The 14,098-nt window shown below is 40.1% G+C and overlaps 1 protein-coding gene across 3 annotated transcripts in view; it reads right to left on the bottom strand.

Annotated features, from left to right (window-relative positions):
• Positions 1-11,310, bottom strand: part of LOC134342801 (collagen alpha-1(XIV) chain-like) — a 193,030-nt gene extending 181,720 nt beyond the window's left edge. For 2 of the 3 annotated variants that reach the window (XM_063041386.1, XM_063041388.1), the window contains exons 1-2: positions 8,567-8,678; positions 638-739 (exon numbers count right to left, since the gene is read on the bottom strand). In XM_063041386.1, coding sequence (XP_062897456.1) covers positions 638-713 — 76 coding nt within the window. In that variant the 5' untranslated portion in view covers positions 714-739; positions 8,567-8,678. Of the gene's footprint in view, positions 1-637; positions 740-8,566; positions 8,679-11,302 lie in introns of those variants that run through there. The other variant, XM_063041387.1, reaches the window with a different exon arrangement.
• Positions 11,311-14,098: the final 2,788 nt, after the last annotated feature.

Raw genomic sequence — 14,098 nt, 5'->3', positions numbered from 1 at the left:
GTCAGATAGTGTAAATAGAGGGAAACTATTCCTATGGGGAGATGATTCAAAAACATGTAGCTAAAAACTTTGGAAAAATACGATCCAATGAGAATGTGGGGTAAAGCTCTGAAGTTATAGTTAACTAGAGTTTACTCTCTGTGTTGACACAGAAACAAAATTATCCAATGCCTGCAAAAGGCACTTGGATGGTTGATCGAGACAGAATGATCTGTAGGACTACAGGGTAAAAACTGAGAGAATGGTATTGAAGGAATTGGCTTGCTAATAGTTGATACGGATTGGAAGGACCAAATAGACACCATCTATGCTGTAACTATTCTTTGACACAAGGCTTACTTAAATAAATAAGAGGGTATCCATTACACAGGTGGCCGGAAGTAGTCTGGCAGGTATGCCTTAGTGTTAGACTCACAGCTAGATAGCTAAGAGGTGGATACCCCATGGCCCAGAGTTATAAACAAGGAGTGTAATAAATAGTTTAGTTAGAAATTACTGCACAGAGTTTTAAAGTTCCTGGGTGGTCAGAAGTCTGGTGAAAAAAAAATTAAGACACACACTTTCAGGAAATCACAATTAAAATTGAGTTTGTGAATTCTAACTATAATTTTTCTTCAAATACATCTAAGATAAATACCTTGTCCCTCCGCTTGACTGATTAGATGAAGCACTACTATTGTAAAGGCGAGAATGTAGTGTTTTTGTGCAGTCATGGCAAAATCAGGAATGAGCACCAATCCTGTAAATAAAGGAACAAACACTGAATTAATTTAATTGACCATGAATTTATTCAAATAAACATTATGAAATGCAAAAGGGATTCACATACAAGTTGAGTTTTCATGTACTTCATTTGGGGTTGTACAAGATTCTTCAAAAGTGAACTTTGAAAGATCTGGCCAAATTCATAATAACATTAGGCTTGTAAGTTACTGTATCTGACAAAAAAAAAATCTATGACAAAAAAAAATCTATGACTGAAGTGTTAACTCTGTTTTCCTTTCCACAGATGTCGTTTAACCAGCATTTTCTGCCTTAATAACATTTTACACATGTGTACACTGTATATACATATAAAGTGCTATACAATAACACTTTCACCAATCCTAAAGTGCATTTTCCAAATAAAATACTTTTCAGGCATAGTCATTGCCAAAGATTGGCAGGCAAGTTATGTACTCCAAGATTCCAGAAAAAAAATAATGCAGCAATGATCAGTTTTGTTTCAGTTTGTTGCTTTGAGTGATACTGGAGATACACTCGTTCTTCTCCTTCCAAAAGAAAACCCATGAGATCGTATATTTGAATCTAGGATAACATATAAGCTTCAGTTAAAAAGATCATTCAAGCAATGTATCATCCTTTTAGTAACTAAATTCATAGTCCACATTTTCATGTTTACCTGGACTTCAAAATCGCAGCCTATGGTTTTGTGCACAATTTCCAACACCTGGGCAAGTCCTACCAGGTCAGCAACAAAATCAGTTAAAATAGTTCAGTTTTGCTACTCCAAACAACTAGATTCTATCTATAGAGTATGTTAGACAGCAAAATTCCTCCCAACAAACCTGATACCTAAACATCACCTTCAATTCTTTGGGAATTCATGCTTTCCCTTCCCAGGAATTACACTTCTACTTGACACAACACTCAGTTCAGATGGATGCCTAGGTATAATGTTATTTTGTATATAGTAACAAGTGATCAATGAAGGAACACTCACACAAACTGATGGGAGATCATTTAATCTGAAATCAGTAATTAATTTTCAAATTAATCCATCTGATTTTCATTCTTATCTTCACTTTTGATTTCTCAAAAGGATTGCAAGATCAACGCAATTAAACAATGATAAAATGAACTCTGAATCTGAGCTAATCTCATTGCAACACTGAAGCAAAGTAGTACAGACATCATTAATTGATGCTAAGAGCCCAAGGAAGAAAATTCTAAGATATTGTGAACTTTCAATTATCCAAGATAATTGAAACTCTTTTGTCAATATGTATAATATCTCGTGTTCGACTATCTCTGAATCATACTGTGCTGATTCATTCCTGGTCCCCCCCTACAGTCTATCTTTTTCTATCTGTTCTAAACTTCCTTTGAACCCACATCAACTGTTACAAGTATTTCTTCAAGGACAATTTCCTTTTGCTCAGATCCAACCTGAAAGTGGAAAATGCCCTGGGATGCTTCAGTACATTAAAGCTTTTGGTGAAATGGGGCAAATATGCCTATTGATAAGATTATTGATAAAATTAAAAGATTGCAAACCAAATAAGAGACATAAAAAGAATTTAGCTATGTGATATTTTGTACTTTATATATCAACGGCCACATTAAGGATATGCTTTCCATTGTAATCATGTGGCAAACACTAAGTAACATGTTAACATTCACACCATTAATAATTTATTTCTCATTATCCAATAAACCCCAAAACATGCAAACCTTTAAATTACAAGCAGGAAACAAAACATGCCCCCCTTTATACTTCCTTTCATTTCTCAGTTTATATCTATAATGCAACTTATTAATAAGCATCAAAAATGGTTTCTCTCCCATCTCCTTCAAGATGCTAGGCTGAAGAGATCTCTCCAGTACACTCTTTCCGATTACTCTTTCACAATAGTCAATAAACATCTTAATTCTCTCTAATATAATCATGAGCTTTGATGCTCTAGACACTCAATCAAGCTTTCAAGTACTGGTCTTATACTAATACTCATTTAAGTTTCTGTTATTGATTCATGAATACTTACATATTGTATGGTTTTCTTTTAATCTGCAGAAAATGGATTATATTTCTGTTTTAACTGAAATCAGTTTTTCAGTGATTGAGGAGTTCAACTCAGGGGACATGGGTGTGAGATCCAGTGTAATTGATTTGCAGTATAGTTTTAGTTATGCAGGACCCTCAGCAACAGATTAAAACATTTTCCAAGCCCTGGAAATTTCTTCACACAATTCCAAATCAAAATAGTGCCATGCAGTTAAAAATCAGCTTAAACTAAAAACATGTGCAGCACATTTCTCTTAAACTTTCCCCTCTCCCCTTCCTCTTAACATTTTTTACTCTAGCCAAACGATTCGGATAAGGGACCAAATAGTTTGAGGCTGAAGTCAGCAAGAACCTTCATCGGGATTGTTCTGAATCAGTGGGATTCTAACTGTGGAGGGCTATTAGATATGTATTAAAAGACCGATACATTTTTTGCTATCCAGGAGTTTGGGGAACAGTGGCAGAGAAGTGCTGAGGAAGCGGGGTCAGCCACAATTGTTTTAAATGGGGAGCAGGGCTCTGGGCTGAGTGGTTTATTCCTGCTTCTGCTTATTATATTCTCATAATTATTGAGTCACACAATCCAGAAGCAGGCCCTTCATCCCACCATGTCTATGCTGAGCATCAGCAATCTATCCATACTAATCTCATCTAAATGTTCATAAATTTGCATTTATTATGTCTATTCAGGGACAGTCGTCCCTTGCATCCATGTGGTATCCAATGCAAGAGCAGATTTGATTCATACCACAACATAAACAAATGCACTGGTATTATCAGTGACAGATTTATTTTTTCCATTAACTTCATTGTAAAAAATCAGTACCAAAACAAGTGTTGTAGTCAAGCAATACTATTAATCATGTAAAGGAATTTTTAAAACTTAGGTACCTGATTGTGCTAAGTTTTGCGTACTCGTAGAGAGATCTGACTGTTGACAAGAATCTAAAGAGTTCACATTTACAGTAAAATCTCACAAGCTAATGTTTACGTGATAGTCACATTTCAGATAGAATTGAATATACTGTATCGATTGGAGTGTGGTTACAAAGATATTAACAATGAAATCAGTTTGGATGGATTGAAGCAAATTGAAAACGTTATGAAAAGATCCCAACTTTCTCCAAACTGATTGTTTTAATTTAAATTAGCCCTCCCCTATATTGATTGATGCCCTGTGTTGGAGTTAACCGTTTGTTTTATCTTCTCTTGAAAATAAAAGGAAAACTATGGCTCTCATCCTGCATCTATACAATCAACATGTATTCCTATTTCGCGTAGATAGCACTGCCTTATTACTGTGTGGTACTGATGAGGAAAGCTGATTTGTACTCAGACACCATGATGATTATCCATAGTCCTAGGCTGAACCAGGGTTGAATAATCAAAGTCACCCATCAGAAAGTATAAGTATTGCAAGTGGAGAAAGAATAACTACAATCTTCTCTAAGTCTCCCACAGTTATTTGTCAGCTGTCACTAACAGAACCATAACCCTAGGGCATTGTCACTGGTTGAAGATTGTTTTAAAATGAACTGATTTTGGAGAAAGGTGATTTACCAATAACCTTGACAGGTTAACATGCATAAATAGCACGGATCATGACATCAACTGTTTGTAGTGCAGTCACGAAAACCTTTTGTTCTTTTATTATAGGAACACTTCCCTAAAGCCATCATTCATGTTGATTGTTTTATAGCAGGCAAGGGAATGTTCAACAGTCCTGTTCCTCACACTCACAACCTCTCCAGGCACCTGTGCAGACATTACATCTCAGCTTTTGCAATGCAAATGGGTATTTGATTTATGATAGTCACGGAAGTATATCTGCAAGGTGGGCAGCATAGTTACTTTAAGAAAATGACCAACTTTAAAAGCATTCTACATAGATGCTCAGATATAAACTGGCAAGCCAAAGTTACTGATTCCAAATACAGCATGTTCCAGCAAGTGCCTCTTAATTCAATATATATGAGGGGTGATTGATAAGTTCATGGCCTAAGGTAGGAATCAATTTTAGAAAACCTAGCACATTTATTTTTCAACATAGTCCCATCCTATATTTACACACTTAGTCCAGCGGTCGTGGAGCATACGGAACTTGGACCTCCAGAAAGTGTCCACAGCATGGGTGATTGATAAGTCTGTGGCCTAAGGTAGAAGGAGATGAGATATTAAATGCATGTGCATGTAACCAGAGTTGTATAAGTCATCTCCTTCTACCTTAGGCCACAAACCTGCTGTGGACATTTTCTGGAGGTCCAAGATCCGTATGCTCCACAACCGCTGAACTAAGTGCGTAAATGTAGGAGGGGACTATGTTGAAAAATAAATGTACTAGGTTTTCTAAAACTGACTCCTTCTACCTTAGGCCGCGAACTTATCAATCACCCCTCGTATGTATAAAAGAGTGCCAAAGTCAAACTTACATAATAAAGAAGTTGACAAATATCTGAATGAAAAGTAGTATGGATTTAAATCATCATGATGGAATATCTCAGTACAGAAGATAATCATTAGCTCATAACTTGCTCAGTGGTATTTTTCTCTAGTGTGGAGTGCAAATAATGGGTGTCTTCCTGTCAAAGCAACACACACTGAATGCTGGAGGAAGTCAGCAGGGCAGATGCTCGGGGAAATGGTCTCACTGGAATACAGGAGGTCACACAAGGAGCACTAGCTGACACACAGCTCTGAAGCTGCACAAACTGAGCTCTGCCATTCAGGTAGTCCGTTATCCGGGATACAATGGAAGTGCCAATCTGCATTGAATGAAGCTTTTCCCCCTGCAGTGAAGGCTTTACGCTATTGAAGGCACTTGAGAAATCAAAATAACATGATCCTCACAGTGCTGCCCTGCTTATCTAAATTGGAGTAGGCTTCGTTCAGCAGGTAGATGACAGCATCATTGATTCCAGCATGCTCCTGGTATGCAAACTGCAAGGCTGATCTGACCAGGGATCAGAGGTGAGCCAGGACCAACCTCTCTAGGGTCTTCATGATGTGTGAGGTCAGGACCACTGGAAGGCAGTCATTCAAGACTTTCCTGGGTACTGGGACCACACATTATGCTTTCCACACTGTCGGGACACTTTCCAGGCCGAGACGGAGATTGAAAATGTGGTGGAGAAACGTGCTCAGCACACTCCATCAGGACCTTGCAGTTCACACCATCTGGTCTCAGTCTTTTGCCATGTCTGAGTTTCTCCAGAACTCTTCTTACCTGCTCAGTAGTGAAGGTGAGTCCATAATGACTGGAGAGTTGGTGGATGTTGGGTGCTGGGGAGGTGAAGATTGGGACGATAGCAGTTGGTAGTGGAGGCATGGGACAAGAAGGGGATATAGACAGTGGTAGCCTGTGTTGTTCATCCACATGTTGAAATGGGGCAGGGGGAGGAGGGAGGAGGAGAGGTATTGGTACTGAGGTAGCATTGGGTGCCTTGGCACCTGGACTGGTGTGCTAAAAAAGGTGTGAACAGGCAATTGTCAAACCCACTGAAGAACTGGTTTAACTCATTAGCCCATTCACAACTGCATTCTGAGGCTTTACAGCTAGGCTGATTGAAGCCAGTGATGTTCTTCATGTCTTTCCACACCTCCCGTCTACTACTCTGCCCAAGCTTGTTCTCCAGTTCTCTCCTGTATTCCACTTTAGTCACATTGATCTTCTCCTTTAGTTCCCTCTGCACGTTTCAATTCCCCCCTGTCTCTTGTGGTTGAGAATACTGGTGACCCATAGTTTGTTGTTAGGGAAGCAGGGAACAGTCCTTGATGGTATTACAGTGTTCTATGTTCCATCGAAGTAAGAGGTTAACATGAGTATTGAAGAAGTGACTCAAGTACGTAATCAAAACCTCAAAAAATAATCTGACAGATTCATGGAAATCCTTGACCAGGACCAATCAAAAAGGGAAGCTGGCTTGCCAGAGGACACTCTAAGCCCCCAAATCCCCAAGGGAGCATGCAGAAGTCTAAAGAAAATAACGAAAGGCGTGCACCAACTCTCTCCATTTCCCTGCTCCATCCAAGCTCCTTTGGTGCTTTCTGTGGCAAATTATGAGGATCAAACAGTGGCTTCCTCAGCGAATTCAGATGCCACAGAATTGGAGTGTAAGTAAAGTGTCATGTAATTTGGGAATATTTTATGGTTCCATTCCAACATGAAGCATCCTTGCATCTACTGCAACTTCAACAATTAGAGCTATATTGCCATCAGTGATCATGAAATTTGCCCTCTGTCAAAGCAGTAACAAGTCAAACTGAAACTGGACCTTCTTTCAGAGAGGGTCACATCTGGATGTGTAGCTATTCCTGCATTGCCTAAAAGCAGTCACAAAAAAATCTCAGTGATAGCAAAGTTACAGTTAGAAAAGGTGTCTTTTTTTCCATTAAGCAAAATGATCTGTATGCTGGAAAAGCTCAATGGATGAAGCAGTATCTGTGGAAAGAAAGGAAATGACTACGTTTCTATGTTTCTCACAGATGCTGCTCAACCCATTGAGATCCACAAGCCAATTGTTTGTGCTCCAGCTTTCAGCATCTGCAGCATCTTGTCAGATGGGTTCCTTAATCGATTTGCAATAAGTCTAAATTTTCACCAGTCCATAATCTCTATATAATAAAGAAATTATTACCATGGCAGCACAGTAGCATAGTAGTAAGCTCAACACTTTACAGTACAGGAGACCTAGGTTCAATTCCTGGCACCGCCTGTAAGGAGCTTGTACGTTCTCCCCATGAACACATGGGTTTCCTCTGGGTACACCGGTTTCCTCCCACAGTCCAAAGATGTACCAGTTGGTAGGTTAATTGGCCACTGTAAATTGTCCTGTGATTAGGCTAGGATTAAATTGGGGATTTACTGGATGGAAGGGCTGGAAGAGCCTATTCCAATCTGTATTTCAATAAACTTTATACTTTATACTTTATTGTCGCCTAACAATTGATACTAGAACATACAATCATCACAGCGATATTTGATTCTGCGCTTCCCACTCCCTAGATTACAAACATTAAGTATTAAAAATATTAAAAATAGTAAAAATTAAAAATTTAAATTAAAAATCATAAATAGAAAATAGAAAAATGGAAAACAACTGAATAAATAAAGGTTACCATTTCTCTATTAATGTAGTTTGTCTCTTAGTTAAGCAAAATAAATCAAATTTAGTGATGCCTAGGAATTTATTAGTTCTAACTAGATAACAGTACTGAGAAGCACTCACACAGCTGTGATGCAGAAAAGATTGGAACAGACTTATTAAACTACTCTTAATTGTGATTGAGATACAGGGGGCTGCGTAAAGCACCGGTCCATACTTGGTCAAGGTAAAATGTTTACTATTAATGAGAATAAATTTAAAGCCACACATATGAAACTTGCAAAGATTTGTTTGCAGGCGTTTGAGATCAAACCTTCGAGGCTGAACCGCGAAACAGGTATGATATGAAGTTCAGTTCCAGTACTCAAATATTGAAATATCGGGAATAAACCACTCCTGCACTTTACCTGTGCTTATCTGTGTCTCAACGAAACTTGGCTGAAAGAAACATAGAAACCCAAGATTGAATCACGGTAAATATTTTTGTTTTTAGATCACACATCTTCAAAACTGTCATTTAAAATATTCTTTGAATCTTTTGGCGTTGATAAAGTATGGACCGGTGCTATACACAGCCCCCTGTATTTAAATTCATAGACTTTTCACGGGGGAAGAATATACTGAGCAAAGGGAGGCTCGACCTGCGGCATCACACTTCTGATGCTGCAGAAACAAATACCTGGTTTTCCCTTCACAACGGGAGTTCTGCCAGATCACATCCGCCCTTCGCCGCTCCTTTATCGATGGTACAGCCCACACACACTGAAGAGTAGTTTATATCCAAAATGTTCAGTCAGATTATAAATTATAACTGCGAATTTCAGGGGTGTGTCATGAAAAGATACTGAGCGTGGATCAGCCCCTTGGTGACGTACCTACTCCATATTAACTCTTACACAACTCTCAAGGAAAAGTGTCCCGACGAAGTTTGTTTCCAATCAATTGCAAATCCGAAATAAGACTGAGAAAACCGCTAAAGTCAAACAATGTGTTAAAGTTAAGAACTTATATATAGAATGCCAGAAGCTCTATCCACATTAGAATGTCAAAACATTCCAATAATACAAATTGAATAATTCCATCATGTATTTAAATATTTACAATGTTTACACTTTTCAGAAGAATAAGTTTCGACAGATATGTCAGTCCCCAGGTAAGTAGGCAAACCGGATGGAATGTTTATAAACGCAAATATCTGGAGTATTTGTAAAAACGAGCATCCTTCTCCGAGTCTACAGTGACCCGTGGAGCGAACACATCAAGTAAAATTAATTTTAAGAGGTTAGCCAGATGTCAATATCTTCAAATACTTCAGCTAGTATTTCGTTCGTTGGTTGGTTATGTGCCATGACGTATGACGTGGGGGACAATGGTCTTTCCATAACCATGATTGTTCTTGGCAATTTTTTCCACAGAAGTGGTTTGAAATTACCTTCTCCTGGCTGGTGTCTTTACAAGACGGCTGATCCCAGCCACTATCAATACGCTTTCCCCTTGCACGGGGGGCCGGGGGCGGGGGGCGCTTAGCTGGCTACACCTTGCCTAAGGGTGACCTGCAGGCTGGCGGAGGGAAAGAGCACCTCCTTACACCTCCTTTGGTAGAAACGTATCTCGACCCCGACACCGCGTGTTTCATAAACATTTAGATGACTTGCTGACCGGACAGTTGGGTAGTACTTAAGTTTAAGCATGGATAAAGCTGGTCATCCACATTAGTAGGAAAAAGTGGAAATATCATCAACACTATTGAAATTTTTAAAAATGGAATAAAAGAGCAACTGGAAGCACATCTGTAGTCATTAGAAGCGGTATTGCAGGTTAATTATGGGAAATCGACAATTTCTCTCTCCGCAAATATGCTGCTGGACCCATTGACTTCCACCAGTGTGCATTTTTTTTCCTGTTGCTCCAGATTCCAGCATCTGCGATCACTTGTGTCTCTAATTATTTATTTCTAGGGTTACTGGAAGATCATGGTGAAGCTATGTTAAATTTATAAAACCTACAGCACAATACAGGCTCTTTGGCCCACAAAGCTGTGCCGAACATGTCCTTACCTTAGAAATTTCCTAGGGTTAACCAGAGCCCTCTATTTTTCTAAGCTCCGTATACCTGTCCCCTCATAAAAGACCCTATCATTTCCGCCTCCACCACTGTCGCTGGCAGTCCACTCCACGCACTCACCACTCTCTACGTAAAAAACTTACCCCTGACATCTCCTCTGTACCTACTTCCAAGCACCTTAAAACTGTACCCTCTCGTGATAGCCATTTCAGCCCTGGGGAAAAGCCTCTGACTATCCACATGATCAATGCCTCTCATCATCTTGTACACCTCTATCAGGTCACCTCTCATCCTCTGTCGCTCCAAGGAGATAAGGCCGAGTTCACTCAACCTGTTCTCATAAGGCATGCTCCCCAATCCAGGCAACATCCTTGTAAATCTCCTCTGCACCCTTTCTACGGCTTCCACATGCTTCCTTTAGTGAGGCAACTAGAACTGAGTACAGTACTCCTAGTGGGGTCTGACCAGGGTCCTATATAGCTGCAACATTACCCCTCTGCTCCAAAACTCAATCCCACGATTGATGAAGGCCAATGGACCATATGCCTTCTTAACCACAGAGTCAACCTGCGCTGCAGCTTTGAGTGTCCTATGGACTCGGACTCCAAGATCCTTCTGATCCTCCACACTGCCAAGAGTCTTACCACTAATACTATATTCTGCCATCATATTTGACCTACCAGAATGCACCACTTCACACTTAATTGGGTTGAACTTCATCCGCCACTTCTCAGCCCAGTTTTGCATCCTATCAATGTCCCACTGTAACCTCTGACAGCCCTCCACACTATCCACAACAACTCCAACCTTTGTGTCATCAGCAAACTTACTAACCCATCCGTCCACTTCCTCATCCAGGTCATTTATGAAAATCACGAAGAGTAGGGGTCCCAGAACAGATCCCTGAGGCACGCCACTGGTCACCAATCTCCATGCAGAATATGACCTGGCTACAACCACTCTTTGCCTTCTGTGGACAAGCCAGTTCTGGATCCACAAAGCAATGTCCCCTTGGATCCCATGCCTCCTTATTTTCTCAATAAGCCTGCCATGGGGTACCTTATCAAATGCCTTGCTGAAATCCATATACACTACATCTACTGCTCTACCTTCATCAATGTGTTTAGTCACATCCTCAAAAAATTCAATCAGGCTCGTAAGACACGACCTGCCTTTGACAAAGCCATGCTGACTATTCCTGATCATATTATGCCTCTCCAAATGTTCATAAATCCTGCTTGTCAGGATCTTCTCCATCAACTTCCCAACCACTGAAGTAAGACTCACTGGTCTATAATTTCCTGGGCTATCTTTACTCCCTTTCTTGAACAAGGGAAAAACATCCACAAACCTCCAATCCTCCAGAACCTCTCCCGTCCCCATTGATGATGCAAAAATCCTCTGCAGAGGCTCAGCAATCTCCTCCCTCACCTCCCACAGTAGCTTGGGGTACACCTCGTCCGGTCCCGGTGACTTATCCAACTTGATGTTTTCCAAAAGCTCCAGCACATCCTCTTTCTTAATATTTACATGCTCAAGCTTTTCAGTCTGCTGTAAGTCATCCCTGCAATTGCCAAGATCCAATTCCGTAGTGAATTATGTTGTGGGAGTCTTGGCAGGTTCGACTTATAATGCAAAGTTTGATTTACTAAGTCAGGGCCAGGACAATGAGGTGACAACTCCCAGAAAAGGCAAAAATGTTTAGGAACATGCCTTGTGAATAAAAGGCTTATAAAGACTTTATAGATTATTTTAACATTTTGACTAATAATGAAAAATGTACTGGCCATACACAAAACATTATTGCTGCTCCAAAACTCTTCAGTCAGAGAGGCTTGAACATGTCAACACAGAGTGATTGATGCAGTATCTTACAGGCCTTTAAAACGAAACTAGAAAAATGTAATACCGTAGTACAAACTTGAGAAAAAATACAGATGCTGGAAATCCAAGGCAGCACACACAAAATGCCAGAGAAACCCAGCAGGCCAAACAGCTTTGAAGGAAAAGAGTAAGCAGTCAATATTTCGGGATGAGACCCTAAGGAAGGAAAAGAATACTAGGTTATATGAGGGATTTGATGGGATAAAATTAGCCAATTAGTTTATTGCTGCCACCTATACCAAGGTACGGTGAAAATCTGCCGTGCACACCACCTATACAATTCACTTCCATACAACAGTGCATTGCGGTACAGTAGTGCAAGGGAAAACAACAATGAAGTGCTGAATAAAGTGTTACAGTTACAGGGTAAGTACAGTGCAGGCAGACAATAAGGTGCAAAGCCTTAACAAAGTACATTGTGAAGTCAAGGGTCCCTCTTTTTGCACTATGGGATGACTCGATAACAGTGGGATAGAAGCAATCCTTGAGCCAGGTGGGACAAACTTATAGGCTTTTGTATTGGCTGTCCCATTGAAGGGGGAGAAAAGGATACATGTACAGGGATGAGACTTACATGAAGTAAAATTTTCAATATACTCTAATTAAGCTAAGGAGCCTGCCTCTGTGATGTGCATTTGTGCAATTCAATGTAGTTATTTAGTATATCTAAATTTAAAATATTGTGTAATTGATCCAACAATACTCTGGTTAAACATCAGCCGATCTCCAACAGAATTGTTCTAGTTAAATGAAAACACACGTGGTTTAATCACAAAAGGTAAATATTCAACTGCCATAGGAAAATTAGTGTGACCAATGCAAAAGAAATCTTTCCACATTGATTCTCTCACCACCTGTTAGAAGCCCATTCTGACAATTGTGTCCATCAGCATTAGGAGTTTAGGCACTGGTCGTACTGTCAAGCCACACTGAGTGATTGATGGTGAAGGAGTGTCTACTACTTCTTCTTTCCAGTCATATTCAACATCGTGGGAACTGACACACGGAAGTACATCAGCTGAGGCAGTGGTGAGGAGATAATCAGCAGGTGGTTCATTTGACCATGTTTAGTTTATTAATACTTGACTTCATTGGCTTCAGATTCAATGCTGAGAAGTACCACCCCCTCCAATGATATCTATCCTACACCAACCTATCCCCACATTTGAAATGGTGATAGAGAAGGGAATGATCATATTAGCTTGTTGCTTGATGAGTTTGGGAAAACTCTTAATTCACAAGTGTTCTTGTGGATGGTTTTACCAAGGTTAACTGAGCTTCCTGTGGCCTTTCTCGTGTTTTTGTGTATTTTCGTAGATGCTGCTTAGATTGCCTATTCTTTTTTAATTGAGATTAGCTACAGCGAGGAGATTTGCCAAAATATTGTAAGGGATTGTTGATGATTAAGTCTGTTGTGGATTGAGTTACATAGGGAGAGAATGGCTCCTTCATTTCCCTCCCTCATTCACCTCCTCCCACTTCTTTGCTCAGGCTGCACAGCCTGTAGCCAAGACCAGACACCCATAAAAACTTTGTGAGTAAACCACCTAGCCAGTGCTGCCTGGTTTTGGTAGTTTGTGATATCCCCTAACTCACTGGTTGTGAGTCCACTTGCCATCATAATTCCAGTAAAAACCGAAAGGTTTCTGTCCCCAGTAACACACATAACATATTGGAGGAACTCAGCAGGTCAGGTAGTATTATGGAAAGGAATCAAGAGTCGATGCTTTGGGCTCTGAGAACCTTCATCATTATTCTGCTCTATGGATGCTGCTTGACCTGCTGAGTTCCTGCAGCATTTTTGTGTGTGCTACTTTGGATTTCCAGCATCTGCAGGATCTCTTGTGTTTATGATTCTGTCCCCATTGCTGCCTTTAAGCCCACAGGTCCTCTGTCTGCCACATCCTCTTTACACACATGGGGTTGCCTTTAAACAAAGGACAACTGTCTTCCACGCTGACTTGAGGCCCACTAGGCCACTGTCATCCACACAGCTTTTAAAGCCATAGGGCTTCCACCTTCACAGCTCACAGAGCTTCCAGCCAAAGAACATTCATGTTTTTGATGGGCTTTTGACAATCATCAGGAAGAATTTTAGTATTTTTGTCACAAATTCAATTACGTAAATTTGTCAGATTTCATGGTGGGATCATGATTCTTGTTTATGAGTTCAGGTGAGATACCTGTCCATATAACCACAATGCCACAAAATATTAATAAGAAGTTGTTTTAATAAAACACTCAATTAGAAGAATAATGCTTA

This window comes from Mobula hypostoma, chromosome 2 (assembly GCF_963921235.1).
Source record: "Mobula hypostoma chromosome 2, sMobHyp1.1, whole genome shotgun sequence".
Classification (NCBI taxonomy): Eukaryota; Metazoa; Chordata; class Chondrichthyes; order Myliobatiformes; family Myliobatidae; genus Mobula; species Mobula hypostoma.
Note: the sequence above shows the minus strand (reverse complement) of the source record. Positions and strands in the feature narration are given on the sequence as shown.